The sequence below is a fragment of the Gymnogyps californianus genome, chromosome 2 (assembly GCF_018139145.2).
Source record: "Gymnogyps californianus isolate 813 chromosome 2, ASM1813914v2, whole genome shotgun sequence".
Lineage (NCBI taxonomy): Eukaryota > Metazoa > Chordata > Aves > Accipitriformes > Cathartidae > Gymnogyps > Gymnogyps californianus.
The window spans coordinates 157,411,468-157,426,861 of record NC_059472.1 but is presented as its reverse complement, the minus strand read 5'-3'; the positions used below and the strand labels follow the sequence as shown (position 1 = coordinate 157,426,861).

Sequence of the window (15,394 nt, the reverse complement as noted above, 5' to 3'; positions counted from 1 at the left end):
AGGGGGAGGAGGTAGAGAAAATTGGGAGTAAAGTTAAGCCCATGAAGAAGGGAAGAGTGGGACGAAGGTGTTTTTCAGATTTGGTTTTATTTCTCATTATCCTACTCTGATTTGACTGGTAATAATTTTTTTTTTTCCCCCCAAGTTGAGTCTGTCTTGCCCGTGACAGTAGTTGCTGAGTGCTCTCCCTGTCCTTATCTCAACCCCTGAGCCTTTCATTGTATTTTCTCTCCCTGTCCAGTTTAGGAGGGGAGTGATAGAGCAGCTTTGGTGGGCACCTGGCATCCAGCCAGGGTCAACCCACCACAGAAATTTATGGGTGATGAATATCAAATATTGTTTGAAGAGTCTAAGTATTATTCTTTAAAGAGGAAAAGTCCAAACCTTTAAATTTTTGCCTTTTTTAGAAGAAAAACTACAGGAGATACCAGGAGGTGATTGAGGGGAAGAGGCCCAAGGGGTCACTTAACACAAACGTATCGCACCAACCCTCCTCCTAGATAAGAAGAGATTGCTGGCGCTCCATGAATGTGTTGTATGGAAAAAGAGCTTGTAGAAGCAGCAAGCAACCTGGAGGAGATGGAGGGGTTGGGAGCCTGACAGTGGGGATGCTGTCTAGCAACGACCCCAGAGAAAAATGAAGCAAAGATTCAGGAGGGCTCCATATATCGAGTGACCAGCTCAGGTCTCTGCACAGGAACAAACTGCCAGTGTGCTGCTTCTGTGCCGGGGCGAGGGCAAGTGGGTAACAGCAGGGAGGCCCCGTGGAGGCAGGGAAGTGCTGTGCTTCCAGCTAACATTTGGGGGGCAGAAAAAGTAGGAGATGAAAGAAGGTGTCTTTTTGTTTTGGAATTATATCTTGCTTATATATTTACACTGCTGCTCAAATGGGAAAGCAGGTCTGTTCTCTGTAAAATTCCTATCTAATGAAGAGTTGCAAAGAGAAAAGGTATGTGGCTGAACAAAATAACTGACCTTTTGATCATGTAGAGTTTTGATTTAGGAGGGGGTTTTTTACATTGTTTTGCAGTATTGGCTAGTATTAAATCCCTCTAACATCTTGAATGTGACTATTAGTTGGATGACTGCTAAAACCTAATAACTATAAACAGAATGAAAAGCTCGATATTTGACACTATATTGAATGTCACTAACTATAACATTATCAGAAATGAACATAGTTCAGTTAGAGTCTACCTGGAAAGACCTGAAACTCATCAAACTATTTGATAAAGCTGAGCTGGAGGGCTGAAGTCTTTTCACTTGCTTACTCTCCTGCTACTAAGGAAGGGATAGAGGGGGGAAGAAAGCATCTGTACCAAATGCATAAGCAACTCTCAGAAAAATGGAGAAAAATAATGCTCCCCAACTTAGTACTTACTTAAATTCAAAGAAGAGTTTATGAAAGAGGTGATGTGGCCCAAGGAGTGCCTCTTGGCTTGCTTTCCTGGCATACTAAAAAATAATAAAATAGAAGTGATTCTATTAGCCCATATTGGGCTACATAAGGAGAATAGGCAGCAGTTCAAAGGAGGGTATTACCCTCCTCTACTCAGCAGCAGTGTGGCCACATCTAGATTACTGTGTCCATTTTTTGACCCAATTTCTTTAACTGGGGTTCAGTAAAGAAATTGAGACACTGGAGGAAGTCCAACAGAGGGTTACCAAGCTGATTGAGTCATATGACCAGTAAGAAGAGATGGCACAGGAGCTGCTTTTGTATTGTGAAGAAGTGGCTACGGGTGAACCTTAGCCACCACCAATGCAGCCTACAGCAGCATGGAGGGTAGCTGACAAGACAACAGAGTCAAATTCTTCCTACTTTTGGCTGATAATAAAACAAGGGGCAAAAGCCACAAGTTGTAGTTTGGGAGGATTAGGTTGGACATGGCAAGAACCTCTTCTCTCAGGGGCTAGCCAAACAGGTCAAACTTTGGGTAAAACACAAAGGGTTTTAAAATCCCGCTCCTTGGAGGTTTTCGAGACTCAAGTATGCAATCTGATATATTTTCCATTTGTCCTGCTTTTAGCCAGAGACTGAACTAGAAAACCTCCAGAGGTCCATCTAACCAGCACTTCCATGATTCCTCTAAGCACTTCCATTTATTTAACATTAATTATTTGACTTGTAGTTGTTAAACCTTTCACATAAGGACAACAACAAAGGAAATTATACAGCAACATACCCTAGTAATTTCTCAGAAAGTCTTTTCACTATAGACAGATATGTAATATTGTATATTGGTGATTTACTATGACGGACATAAACTAACAGCTCTCAATAAGGACAAAAGTGGAATTTAAAGTTTGTGAAAAATACCCTGCCAAAAGATCTCACCTTGCAAATACAGCAATAAATGGCAACATAATAGCTCCTTGAAGACAGAGGAAAAAAAATCTTTTGCAAAACATACGTTAGTTGGAATATCTCAACAAATGCAAACTGCCTGGAAACCCAGAAAGTTGAGTAGCCAAGACATCACACAAGCTGCAGTCAGTTTCAAGTTGTGTGATTGGGCTTGTATAGAAACAGGCACAGGTCTCATCTGTGACTATGTGTGACCTTCCTTTCATTCCTTTACTCCCACAACTAACACAGACTTTTGTTCACCAGGGTTGTTTCTTAACATTCAAGTACAGCAAAGATATGCAAACGTGTTACCAACTAGGTGCTTACTGTGAGGAAAAAAATAAAACAAACCATGATTAAATAAAACTCAGTGATATGGAATTAAATTCTTGCCTAAGGCTAACATATCTTTATCATTTTTAGATCATTTTATATTTTTAACATTTTAATTGTGCCATCAATTAAGTCAGTCAGTGTGACAGTATCTGTAAAGGTAAGTAGCCCTCTCAAGGGCCAGATCTGGGACACTCTGACTCAAATCCGTTGCTGCTTGTCAGCTGGCTGGAGCCTGATGGAGAAAAAAAATCTACAGTCCCTCTCCCTCCACCCATTGCCTTTTTAGTCCATTCCTTTTGTTATAAAAAAGGTTTGTCAGCACCCTGAGCCCGTGTGTCTAGTACAATCCTCTCAGCTCAGAATAGGACCTATGCTATTCCCCTGTACCACTTGCTCTCTCCCTGCCTGACATCACTCCCCCTGCACTTTTCTGCAGTATCTGTGGCTCCTCTCCATGTGTCGCAGCCTTTTTGGCCTGTCAGCTGGGTAAAACACAGGCTGGGTATGACCAGCTCCAAAATACAGAAATAATGCATTGGCTGTAGCACATGTATGCAAGAGCCAGCTGCTTCTAAACAAATAGGTAACAGCAGATTTTACCCCAGCAGTGACACTAGTGCTCCTCTACATAGCTAGTGATTTTCCAGAAAAGCATTTCATATTTATTACACATGAAAAGCTCAAGTCGGGTCAAATAGTGTTTAAACTGGGGACAGGTGAAAAACTACTAGGAGGGAGGGAGACAGATGGACAGAGAGTGCTTCCATCTCTAACAGCACTTTTTTATCAGACAAAGAAAAAGGTAATAGAATAGTGAATATGAAGGAACATTTAAAGACTCAACACAGCTTTCTAGGAATGTATCAAGCAACTAGCGGATGCTCAGGCAGGAATTTTGCCTCTTCACAAAAGCAAGTGGAGCTACAAAAAACTAAAGGGAACAAAAAAGTAAGTTTCTAAAATATTGCAGACTCAGAAGCCTTACACTTTCTTCCTGAGTCAGAGGTTTTGCATTGTTGGGTAGCTCGCAGGTAAAATAAGGAAAAGAAAATCAATTATCTGACCGTGCCAAAGAAATGTGAAAATACTGCATTCAAAAAAACCCACATAAACCCCAAAATGGGGTAAAGAAAAAAAAGTAGTTTAATAGCTATATGTTTGACATATGCTACATCAAACAAAGGAAGAATATTCAAAACCTTCCTAAAAGATTGGAGACACTTTAGTTAAATATGCAGTGCAGGTCTGTGCAACGCTTAATTAGAAACCAGACGGCAATAGGAATAAAAGACTAAAAATGGTGGGAAAGTCCTTTTAGCAATTTTAAGACTGTGAGAAGCTGCAAAAGAGAAACGGAGCAATGGACAAGTGTTGGAGGGAAAGTACGATTTTATTGTCATCATTATCCATGACCATACACATGTGTGCAGGCAAAACAAAACAGAAGGAGAAACTTGTGAAATACAGCGTGTATATGCTAAGAAGCAGCACGAAAGAAAACACAAGTGGAATTAAAAAAGAGATTTAATATCACCCAGCCTTTGCAGGAAACGGCTACTTTTGTCAGACACGTTCTGCCAAAGGCATAAGATAAAGAATGAAAATATCTTAAGCGAAGAAGTGTGTATATATGGTTTTTTTCTGTATAGCAAAGGGAAAAAAGAACTTTTGTGGGAATTCATACTGATTACTAAAACAAAGTAAAGCTTCAATCATACCATGGTGTCCTGTGACAGACACGATCTACCTATCGACGTTTTGTATGAATAAGATTAAAATCATGATTTTCAGAAAGTAAGCTTAAATATTTCAGAATTTAGAGTACCTATTATAAAGCTAAAAATATGTCAAACACTAGGTGTCATTAAGAACTGATATCTTAAAAGAATGTGAAGCCATGTAGACAGAGATAAAAGCTGTAGATAAGGAAATGCAATGAATATAGAAATAGAAAACAAATTCCCTAGTAATAAACAAATAAGGCAGAAAACACTGGTAGTGCAATGATAAAAAACAGTCTTATGTTGAATATGTAAATGTGCTATAATTATAGATTAATCATACAAAATGGCATAATTAGTTTGGATATGCTATATTGTTATTCACAGTTTCCAAAAGTAGCGTTATTAGAGAATACAGCAGCTAAAGAAGTAATCTCATGCTTGAATTGATATTTGCTGACATTCCAAGTGTGGGAACAACTGATAATGAACTGCAATTTGATTGCTGTGTTTTTAAGTGTGTTTTAAAAACATATTATGTACCCATATCACTTCAAGCCCAGTGTATGCCCAGTCCAATGGTCCTGTGGAAGGTGTTAATTTTTTTAAAGAATGATCTAAGAGAATAAGAATGAAGTTCAGAGCCGCATGTGACATCATTAACAGGGCAGCATGTTAATGAATAACTCAAATACAAAGACTTTCTGTTGTTCAGCTGTTGCTCAGTCTAATGCCGAGAACAAGGCCATCCAGAGGAAGCCTGGCAAGCTTGCCCAGTGAAGTCCAACGGGAACAAGAAGAGACATCTTTAGTTTCTTCCACAGAAGGAGGAAACAGAGACAGTCTCCAAATTTCAAAGATCAGAAAGAGAACAAACTCTGGAAGAGCCAGCACAGAGAGCTTCATGGAAAAGGCTAAGCATTAATGCAGAGGTTAAAATCCATGAGGTGCCACAGAGATCTTCAAAACAAAGGAGGCAAGGCAGGAATTGATCGACAGCCTTTGATATTTGCATTATATTATCACTAATTTTTATGTTTCCTTTGGAAGAAGAGCTGTAAAGTTATCTGGGCCACAAAGAATTTGATACATCTTGATCCCAGTCGGCAATTGTCACTGCTAATTGACAGAAACATGACACAAAGGAGACATGCAGACCTTTTCTCCTTTCTCTCAAACATATTAGTTAACATGTTATTTTATCAAAAACACAAGTAAAAGCTCTGATTGATCATTCTTTTTAAACAAAAAGAATATGATGCTATTGGGATGACATACATATCTTCCAAAAAAGGAACATTCAAGTGATGTAAAATCAAAAAGCTTTACGCAACAGTGTAATGGATGCAGATAAAACTAAATACATATAAAAAAAGTTTTCTTCTGTACTTTCTAATATCTTTCCTACACTGCATAGACTCTGCTTTGCTCCTATAATAAATTTTTGTAATGCCAATACATGCTTCATAAATATCAATTTCCTGAAAAGAACATTTTTCACAAATGTCTTATATGGCAAAGAACAAGTCAATGCCATATCAGATTACGTCTGGTAAGCAGAGCAGCCATACAAGGAACCAAATAGAAGAAAAAAAAAAAAACCAACTATATTTTTTTTTCTGTGCTGTGCAACATACAGGTGTTCAAGAAAGGATTTTGAAGTGTATTCTTCCTGCTGCTTTATAAATAAATCTTTTTGCTTTTTCTGAAACTCATTCTTAGTTTTCTGAAGTTCTATTTAGGTCTTTGAAGACCAAAAAATATCAGTGGTGTTTTAGCATTTAACAAAGGCAGGAATTTTTTATAACCTTTTCAGTGCGTTATTGTCCATTGAGCCAAAAAGTTAAGGCAGTGTGACAGTGATACCAGGAGAAGGTAAATACGTCCAGTCCCAGCTGAGTTCCTCCAGCGTAGCATGTCATTGGGTTTATGCTTCAATTCCTGGCTTCAGCAGCCATCTAGGAGAAGAATTTGCTCTGTCCACTGATGTCTGGAACAAGCTGATGCCTGGGAAATTTGATGTAAACCCACTGCTCTTTTCAAGTAAAACTTTTTTTTTTCCTGAAGAAGAAGAGTTTGCCTTCCTTTATATCAATATTTAAATTTAAAGAAAAACCTGCTTTCTCCTGCCTCTCCTGGTTTCAGCTTTCTATATACCTCCATAATGATGTGATAATCACCTTGCAAATATGTGCAAGAACTGCGTTATTCGTTTTAAGTTTATTTCAAAACTGAGCTTATAAAGGTTTACTTTCAAGTCGGTTTCCTTCGTTGCAGTAACAAATGATACTTTGCCTTGAAAAATAGTTCTGGCTGAAATATTTAGCAACCCTTTCGTAATTCACAAGCTACATGTGACAAGTCACATTCATTTCAATTTTCAAGTTAACTGATTGTAAATCATTTTAGTTTTTAAAACAAATTTGCTGTAAGAGTATAAAATTATTTCTAGCAAAGTTATATTAATCACCTTACACTTAACTGGTTAGAATTAATTTAGCACAAATATTTTTTTCCTCCCTGTCAAGAGCTTCCTGGGTTGCAAAGAAAACAAACGAGGAAAAAAGTGCTATTTTTTTCAAATAGTCTATAAATCTGTTGCCTATTTCCACAGCTCCTGAGCCTCTCCAGAATATCTTGCTGACTTGAGCTAAATGAATTTAAAAGTGTATCCTACTCTTTTTGGTTCTCTTAATAACACTGTTGATATTTGAATATCTTAAGCAGGACTTTCTTCATAACAGTGTGAAAGAAATTGCTTTCCTTGAAAGTACTGTTTTGAACTAGAGTGTGTTATAGCAAAAATTAAGTAGCAACAAGCATACTCAGGAATCATTTAGTAATGAATCCAACTTACATAAACAAAACAAAAAACATTTATCTGATTTGTTTTTCAAATAGTCATGCTGCAAGGTTCCTGCAGTAAAGTGACAACAGCTGTAATCTAGTTAAAATTTAAGCAAAACAGAAGACAGAAGCTAAACTACCGATTATTAGTCTAACATGCTTTGTCTCTAATACACAGTGTCCTGTTGAACTGTGCTAGAAACAGTGTCCACAGGGCATACAGCAAACACAAAAATATGACTTCTAGCTCAGGAGAACCATATACCACCAAGCACATAACGCCGAGAAGGTACAAACGTTGCAAAATGCTTCTATATGCTTGAACTTTCCTTACATTTTTTTCCCTAAACAGGCACAGTGGCCACTCCCAGAGGCAGAATCCTAAGTCAGATGGGCATTTGTTGTGACCCTGAGCAAATATCCTTGTTCTGATATTTTTAAGGAGGTGTGTCCTCCAGGCTCCATGGAGTCAAGTAATGCTATGGCAGCTGCACTTTCACAGAGTTAGTAGCATATTATCAGCTAGTCTGAATCACTGGTTAGAAACTATTCTATGAAACAAATGTAAATCCATCTTGGAGTAAGCAAGTTGAGAAATACTACTATTCTCTTTTATTATGGCTTATGCTGATATTTCAAGTACTATTTATGCATTCATGCTTGAGTTATAATGTACCATGATTAGTCCTCCTATCTCATTTTCCATGCTTCTAGTCTTATAGGTCAACCATCACCGTGAAACTGTTTCCACAATCTTGTTAAGAATCTTAGTAATGTGATCACACTGGCTTCACGATAATATGCTTGGGACAAGAAGGAAACAAAACATTTTCTAATCTGTTTATTCTATTTAAGTAAAAAAAGTATTTTGTGAATTTTACCTCAAACAGGGAAGTGCATAGATGATTTATCATTCTTGGAATATTCCAAGAAGTATCTTCTCCCAAGCTGGACAAGAGGACGCAGAAGACCAACCATAGGGATAAGTATTTCCATTTCCTTCAGGCACTACTCATTCACCCCTCTATGCTGATAATTCCTTCATTTCCCTTTTCCAATAATTTAGTCCTATCTAAACAGCAGCCTTTTGATTGTCCTGTTTATCAGACAATAAGAAATGTTTCATCTCCTCATAAATTATAAATTATAGCACTACCAACTTCAGAAAGTGATTCATCATGTTTCAACAACTGTGAGAAGGGCTTTTCCCATATAGATAGTCACATTTATAAAAACTGAATCTTCAGAAAATCTTCTTCATGAAGGGTATTTTGAAAGATTGGACTGACTCAAGGACAGTGTGAGTGAAAATGCCACAAACAAGGGTATTTGAATGCTAACAGATCATTTTGTAGGAAGCTATCTAATATTCCAAGGCATTCATTTCTATCATCAATCTACTAGTAGATAGTGTAGACAAAGATAGACTCAATGTGTAAAGAAGACATAAAAACTATATCATTATGAAACCTGAATTCAATTTTAGTCAAAGTCCTTTATTAAACAGATTATCATCAGGTGTGTCACTCATCTAAGCCTCTGTCATATGCTTCCCTATTGTAGTAAACATTTCGAGCTGGCAGAATCACAAATGATATTTGCTATTCATATCATCTTGTCCTTTGTTTTATAGCACCTGACCATACAATCTTCCATTCGGACCACGATTCAAATATAGGCATCACTTAGAAGTGATCAGCAAATAGGAAAGAAGGAGGATGTAAATTTTACAAGGCTTTCTATGGATTTTTTTTTTTTTTAATTCTATGGAAATAGATGTCAACAGACTTGCTAGAAAAAAGAAGAGGTTAGTAATACTGCAAGACATCAGGAAGGAAACAAAAAAGAAAAAGCAAGTCACATTAGAAAAATAAATAAATGAGAACCTAGAAAACCACTCAAGTTAATAACCTCCAAAATATCTGGTCCTTAACTATATATACATCTAATAAAAATAGAAAGTGTTCAATATAGACAATACTAAAAGTTTTGCTTATCATGGGACCTACTATATAATTCCAAGAGAAAATTTTCCTGCTGTTTACAAAAAGGAGAGAACAGATGTTGTCCCCTATCCTTTCCAGGGAAGGTGGGCATCACCAAGTGGAGCTAGCCAGGAGTCTTTTGGAGAGGACAAGAAGAACAGGGTATTACATAGATGAAGAAAACAGGACCTCTGAAAAAAGGAAGCCCTTTCTTGAGGTTGCCTGAAACATTTGTGTGGTCTTGACAATGTCTTGCTAATCTATACTGTAGAAACGGTCATGATGTTTTGCACACAGTTTGCAGGAGAAGAGCATTAACTGTGCAAGTGACCATGACAGCCAGAAAACATGACCTAAGGGCTGGACATATTACATGTGATAGCACTAGCAAACAGCAGTCTTCTCTGAGCAACCTGATGTCAGTAATCCATTAATCTGATAGCCTGTATTGATTCCACTCCTTCCATATTTCTGTCCTCACTTCAGAATTTGCCAAGGATACTGACAGTAAAAAAAAAAAAGAAAAAAAGTGATTTTATCACATCAATCATTTGAACAAGAGCATTCTAGCATTCTATTATCTTTTACAGATATATTTAAGATTCTCTTCACTGGGATACCCACAGGCCACAAAAACTGCTTGCAAAAGTTTTATATCAGTTCAAAGCATATGCACATTTGTGTATGCACCTCTAAATGTCATGAGTAAGAAAAGATAAAAGCAACAGTGCTTTCATTCCCCACCATGGTTTCAATCTGTGTGTTCCTTGTCATTCTCTTGCTATGAAAAAGTATGAGACAAGTCCAAATTTCAATGCCCATGTTTCCTTAAAAGAAACATACTGCAGTTTACTGCAACAGATACATCCAGGGAGGCGGGTTGCTGATAACAGAGATCCTAGGAAGGGTTGGTTTATTGATCAGAGAAGCACTTGGTAGGGAAAGGACACATCATTTCAGTTGAACTAACCAAAATCTTATGGTAGTCAGGGAGATGGAGACAGGTAAGCATCTTTTGAGATGGCCTGGGGTATCCCATCAGCCTCTATATGTGCTCCTCCAGAAAGTCATGGGTCTCCTGCAGTTGTCTCACCTCTGACATCCCTGTGGAGGAAGCTTTACGTAGGACTCATCATCAATATTCAGGCAATCTAAATGAGTGCTGGCTGTCCATGCAAGCATGATCAATTTAGATATCAATTTAGGTGTCTTAGTGCGATGAATTTGCCCCTCCTTCTTCACTGCATTCAAACAGAGAGCAGATACTAGCTTTTCCATTCATACAATGTTGCCCTGATGAAATAGTATTTTCATAAATTTGCTTGCATAACTTAGCCTTCAGAAAATGACAAGTGAAAGAGCCACAAGTTCTATTCACATGTAACTGTTAATCAGCCAGGAGTTACTACAATCAAGTTTTGCTGAGTTTGCTTCATTTGGATGGGCTGCTGGACAGGAAATAAATCCCTGGAAATTTTTTGAATCCTCTAAATCAGTGGTTTCCAAACTGGAAGTCCAGCCTCTAAGTATAGTCATGAACTTCCAAGAAATCAATTTTATTCTCATAATTAAACTAGCATCATGCTAATACAATATTACTAGTTTGTAATTGAGATTGTAACTGGAAAATATTTAGGAACAAACACCCACACAGATGATGCAAGTGCAAGATTAACCATTCCAGCAATCTTCTTGGAACAATTTAGATTACAAAGATTTCTTGGTCCTGCGGCTGTCTACAACAGAGGTTTATTTTGTGTATTAGTACCTAAAAAGTTTGTTCACCGTATTGGCTTTCATTTTATCCAAGTTTTGATTTGTTAGTTCAAGTTGTGCCATCCAGAAGCTAGAACATCCTTTCTGGCTTTGGAAAGAGCACAGAGATTCACTTCAGAAAGCTGAGTAAAAATTAAAAGGAGCAGAGTAGATGCAGCTTGTAAAGAAATCAGAGCAGTTCTACTTATGCGAATTCATTAGAAAGTTAAGAACTGTTTCTAACTAACTGGAAGTTGTGTGTTTTCTGCCCGTGCATCCTGAAGTATGCTGTGGTGCAAAAGTATACATAGCAAATTATTTTTCTTTCCTGCTGATTTATTTATATGACACCAGCATTCATAGATGCTAAAATTTTATCATCTAGAGTGTCAGCCACAGACATGCACTACGAAGGGAGGAAGCACCTCTCCTGAAATTGCTTCACCAAGTCCTTGTTGCAGGTTCAGTGAGTCAGAAGGCTTTTTACTTTTATGAAGTCTGCGCTACCGGGCCTGAAACACACTGCGTTCGAAAACTTCTGAAGACATCACCTCAGAGGGAGCACAAAATAATTGTAACCCCCAGTGCAACTAACCCTACTCCAGAGTTTTTACTATACCTCTGTGTGAGAGCTGCTCCAGGATGATCCTTAGGCGCTGAAGAACAGGGGGTGAAATGTCATATTTATAGATGTCTATTACTGGCACTCGCTGACATCTCCCAAATATTCCATCTGCAGGAGAGAGAAAAAGAAAAGGAAAAATATACTTTTTGTTTTCTGAGAGGAAGAAATGTGTGATGAGATGCGCATTTCCAATGTATCCTAATTATATACAGAAGGAACCTTTTAAAAGACACATTAAAAAGCTATCAAAGGACTACTGAAGTCATGAGACAGGGTATTTTCTATCAAAATAAATAAATACTGGAAAGAATATTAGTTGGAGGAAGATTCTATTGTGCAAGTTATGCATACAGTTTATTTTATAAAGTAATTTCAGACTTCTGCCTCCCAAATCTTTTGATGTAAGACTTCTTTACTGACAATTCAGTGGGAAAAAAACTTAATGTTCAGTGCCTACTACATTGCAGATGAGATGTGCAGCATCCAGAAATATAAATACTAATTTGCAGAAACTATGAGGATTTGCTGAAACATTTTTAATGCAGGAACTGCGTGTTAGGCATTGGTAAATGAGAACTGAATCTGTAATGGCTAGTAAAGGCTCATTTCAAGAAGTGCCCTCTAATGAATGCAATAAAAGAAAGCTGCTCACAGAACAATGAGATATTAATGTGGCCTAATTTATTTAGCTCCATTCCATTTGTCTAAAATGACAGACTCTTCTCATCAATGTCTTTTCAAATCACACCTTCTAATTAATTTAGCTTCTTATTAGTCTTTATTTAGAGAATTGTTCATTTTGAGACAAGCTTCCTGTGTATGTGTGGGAGGAACAGGGAGTTCAAACATTCAAATTACCTTTCTCCCTTTCATACAAAAAACTAATTCAGAACCTAGGTGCTTCACATACAATCTGACCATCTGCAATTCTAGGCCTCTGAGAAAGAAAGTGGTTTCATTTATTGTTCAAAACAGTTCTCTTCTATATAGTGATCCAAAGGAAGCAATTTAAATGCAACAAGTTTAATTAGTAAAATATTCTACTGCAGTGCTAGTTTTAACACAGTAATTACTTCTGCTCTGATATTACATCTATGCTCAAAAAGGATAGCTACATCAGATTAGCAGAAAATAGCGGTAAGTATTAATTTGCAAATGTCCATTACTTTCTCTGCTACTTCACAGAGCTAAAAGACTACAAATAGGATCTACTGGCCCAGCTGTTCACTAAACACAAATAATAGCATAAAAGAAAATAAACCAATCCAGGATGCAGAAAAAGGGCATTATTAGCCTTCCCTGTTAAACACAAATACCTCATTGAAATTAGCCAACTTTTTCTTTCTTTGCCTTTCCAATCCTCCTGTCACTTACAACTGCCAAATTAAGTTAATCCAAATTAAAAACTTACCTCTGAGTCTAATTTTGTTATTGGAAACTAGGTTTAATTTAGAAACCGCATACACAGATCTGGTTTGGTTTTCTGCCATATAATGTACAAAGCAGACTAACAGCAGATTAAAATATTCATCTCCATTTAAAAACCTGTTGCAGTTGAAAATAGGCAAAGTGTATAAATATCAGTCACTTGTAAATGTATGGATAACAGGAATAAATAAGGTCCTAATTCAGAAAGGAATAGAAGAACATTTCAGTGTTAAGAACAAGATTTTTCAAAATGAAACATAACTTGAAATAGCCAGCTCTATTTTGGAATACCACCATTACTGGCCACAAATAATTAGGACAAAATCTATGTTTATATAAACAACTAATATTCCATGATTTTTGGAAGATAATGTACCTCAAAAATAATTATAATCTTATTTTAGAGTCCAGAAAAGCAGACACATTCAGCATGAATTAAAGTTTTTTGTATTAAGTATCATTTAAAGATATCTCCATGGATGCAAAAGCTAATTCACTCACAAACTCTAAAAGAGACCTAACCTTTTTCCTAAAACCAGAGTTTTCAGAAACCTTTAGCCTACTGCCTTTGAATAGAACAAAACCTATTTAAATTCTGAAATTAACAATTAGCACATGAGTCTGGGCTGCATTATACAATCTATCCAAAAACACTGGGACTGCTTAGGGAGAAACTGCAAGTTTCTTTGGCTTTTGTACTTGAAATATGGGTATACTAAGCTTTGAAGAGGCTGCAATCACAAACAGCGCTCTGCTCTGCTAAATGCAGTGCTAGGAGAGTGGAGATGGAGTAGCATGCCCCCAGGAGCGGTTGGCAAATACCATCTCTAAAATACAGAGGGTCTTTAGAGTGGGGATTACAGTTGGACTGGAGTTGTGCAAATAGTAGATTTCATAGTTCAGTTCAGTAGCTTTTTTTTAAATAAGTAGGAATTTTCCTAGGTTTTTCTGTTTGTTTGGGGTTTTTTTTGTTGGGGTTGGTTTGTTTGGGTTTTTCTATTTTTTATTTGATTGCAAGATTACTGTGGCAAGATTTCAAACCTAAACAATTAAATTGAGGTTGAGCATTCAATTTTCAAGGTATTTTTTAATTAAACCTTCTTAAAATTACATAGATTGTGGGGGAAAAAAAGGCAAGGGAGAGCCATTTTACAAAAAAATATTTGTAAAAGTTCTCCCTTTTTGTCTTTCCAAGATATCTATTTGGCAGATGTGGCCCAAATTCAGAAATGGTTTTGGTCCAGCACAAACCTCATTTTCACTTAAATTACAGCTAATGTTTAAAAACTGTCCAGCTTAGTCTGCCATGAACTATCCAAAACCACTGTGATCTTTACAGTGAGTAAATACGTGGTGCATCTTTCCAGACCAGCTGCACCCACCTCCAGCGCAGGGAGATGTGGGGCTGTTGCAGTGTGTTAGTGTCTGAGCACCCTGTTGTGCACCCGTTTGACCTTTAATAGCCTCAAACGAGCGAATTGCCCAAAGTTGTCATAAAGCAAAAAGGAAAATGGAAAAGCTCCCAGATTTTACAGTAAATGTCATACGGCAGAGGAAGTTCAAAGCATGAGTGATGCTTTAATAACCACCATCCACTGTGTGCGTATAGCCGTTAAGAGTGTGTTCATACTGAACTTTGATTAAAATTGTATTCTGAGATGGAACATAATACGCAAAAGACATCTGCTCTTTACACATGCCCAGAATGAGGGAAGGCTGAGACAAGCGATCAATATACACATATGGTTGCTATTAAAGTGCTATCATTTGCTAACCGTTAGCAAAAAGTAGTATCTGAAATTTCCATAGTAATATCTTATAAGTTATACTTAGACCTGGAAACATCTGTGTTAACAGCATGGTAATGTTGACTTTTAGACGGCTTCTACATTTGTTTCCAAAGAGACTAAAACAGAAGAATAATATACCCAAGGAGATAGTGAGATACTTCTTTATGTATTTGGCTATTTTGTTAATAGGTTTAATATTTGAGAAAAAACACAAACATAAATTTTTACAAGTTGTTATTTAAAATATTGAATTTTGACAAATATATATTACAAAGTTAGATGCTAAGACTAAAAGACACAAATCTAACGTAACCCAGGTGCCCAGTAAGATCTCAAATAATGGCAGATGAACCTCTTTTATTAGAGACAACACCCTGGAGCATGGTACATGTATTTACACTGAATATTTATCTATTTCTAGGGAAAAAATTACAACTGATATATTAAACAGTGAACAAGTCAAAACACAAGTTCTGGAAGGGTGATTTTTGAAAGAGGGTTAGAAGCAAACAGAAAACTCTCATCTTAATTCATTATTATTGCCCATTTGCCATGAA

At 36.9% G+C, this 15,394-nt stretch overlaps 1 protein-coding gene across 1 annotated transcript in view; it reads right to left on the bottom strand.

Annotated features, from left to right (window-relative positions):
- Window positions 1-15,394, bottom strand: part of PTPRN2 (protein tyrosine phosphatase receptor type N2) — a 599,582-nt gene that overhangs the window by 487,044 nt on the left and 97,144 nt on the right. The window contains exon 3 of the mRNA XM_050890935.1: window positions 11,614-11,727. Coding sequence (XP_050746892.1) covers window positions 11,614-11,727 — 114 coding nt within the window. The remainder of the gene's footprint in view (window positions 1-11,613; window positions 11,728-15,394) is intronic.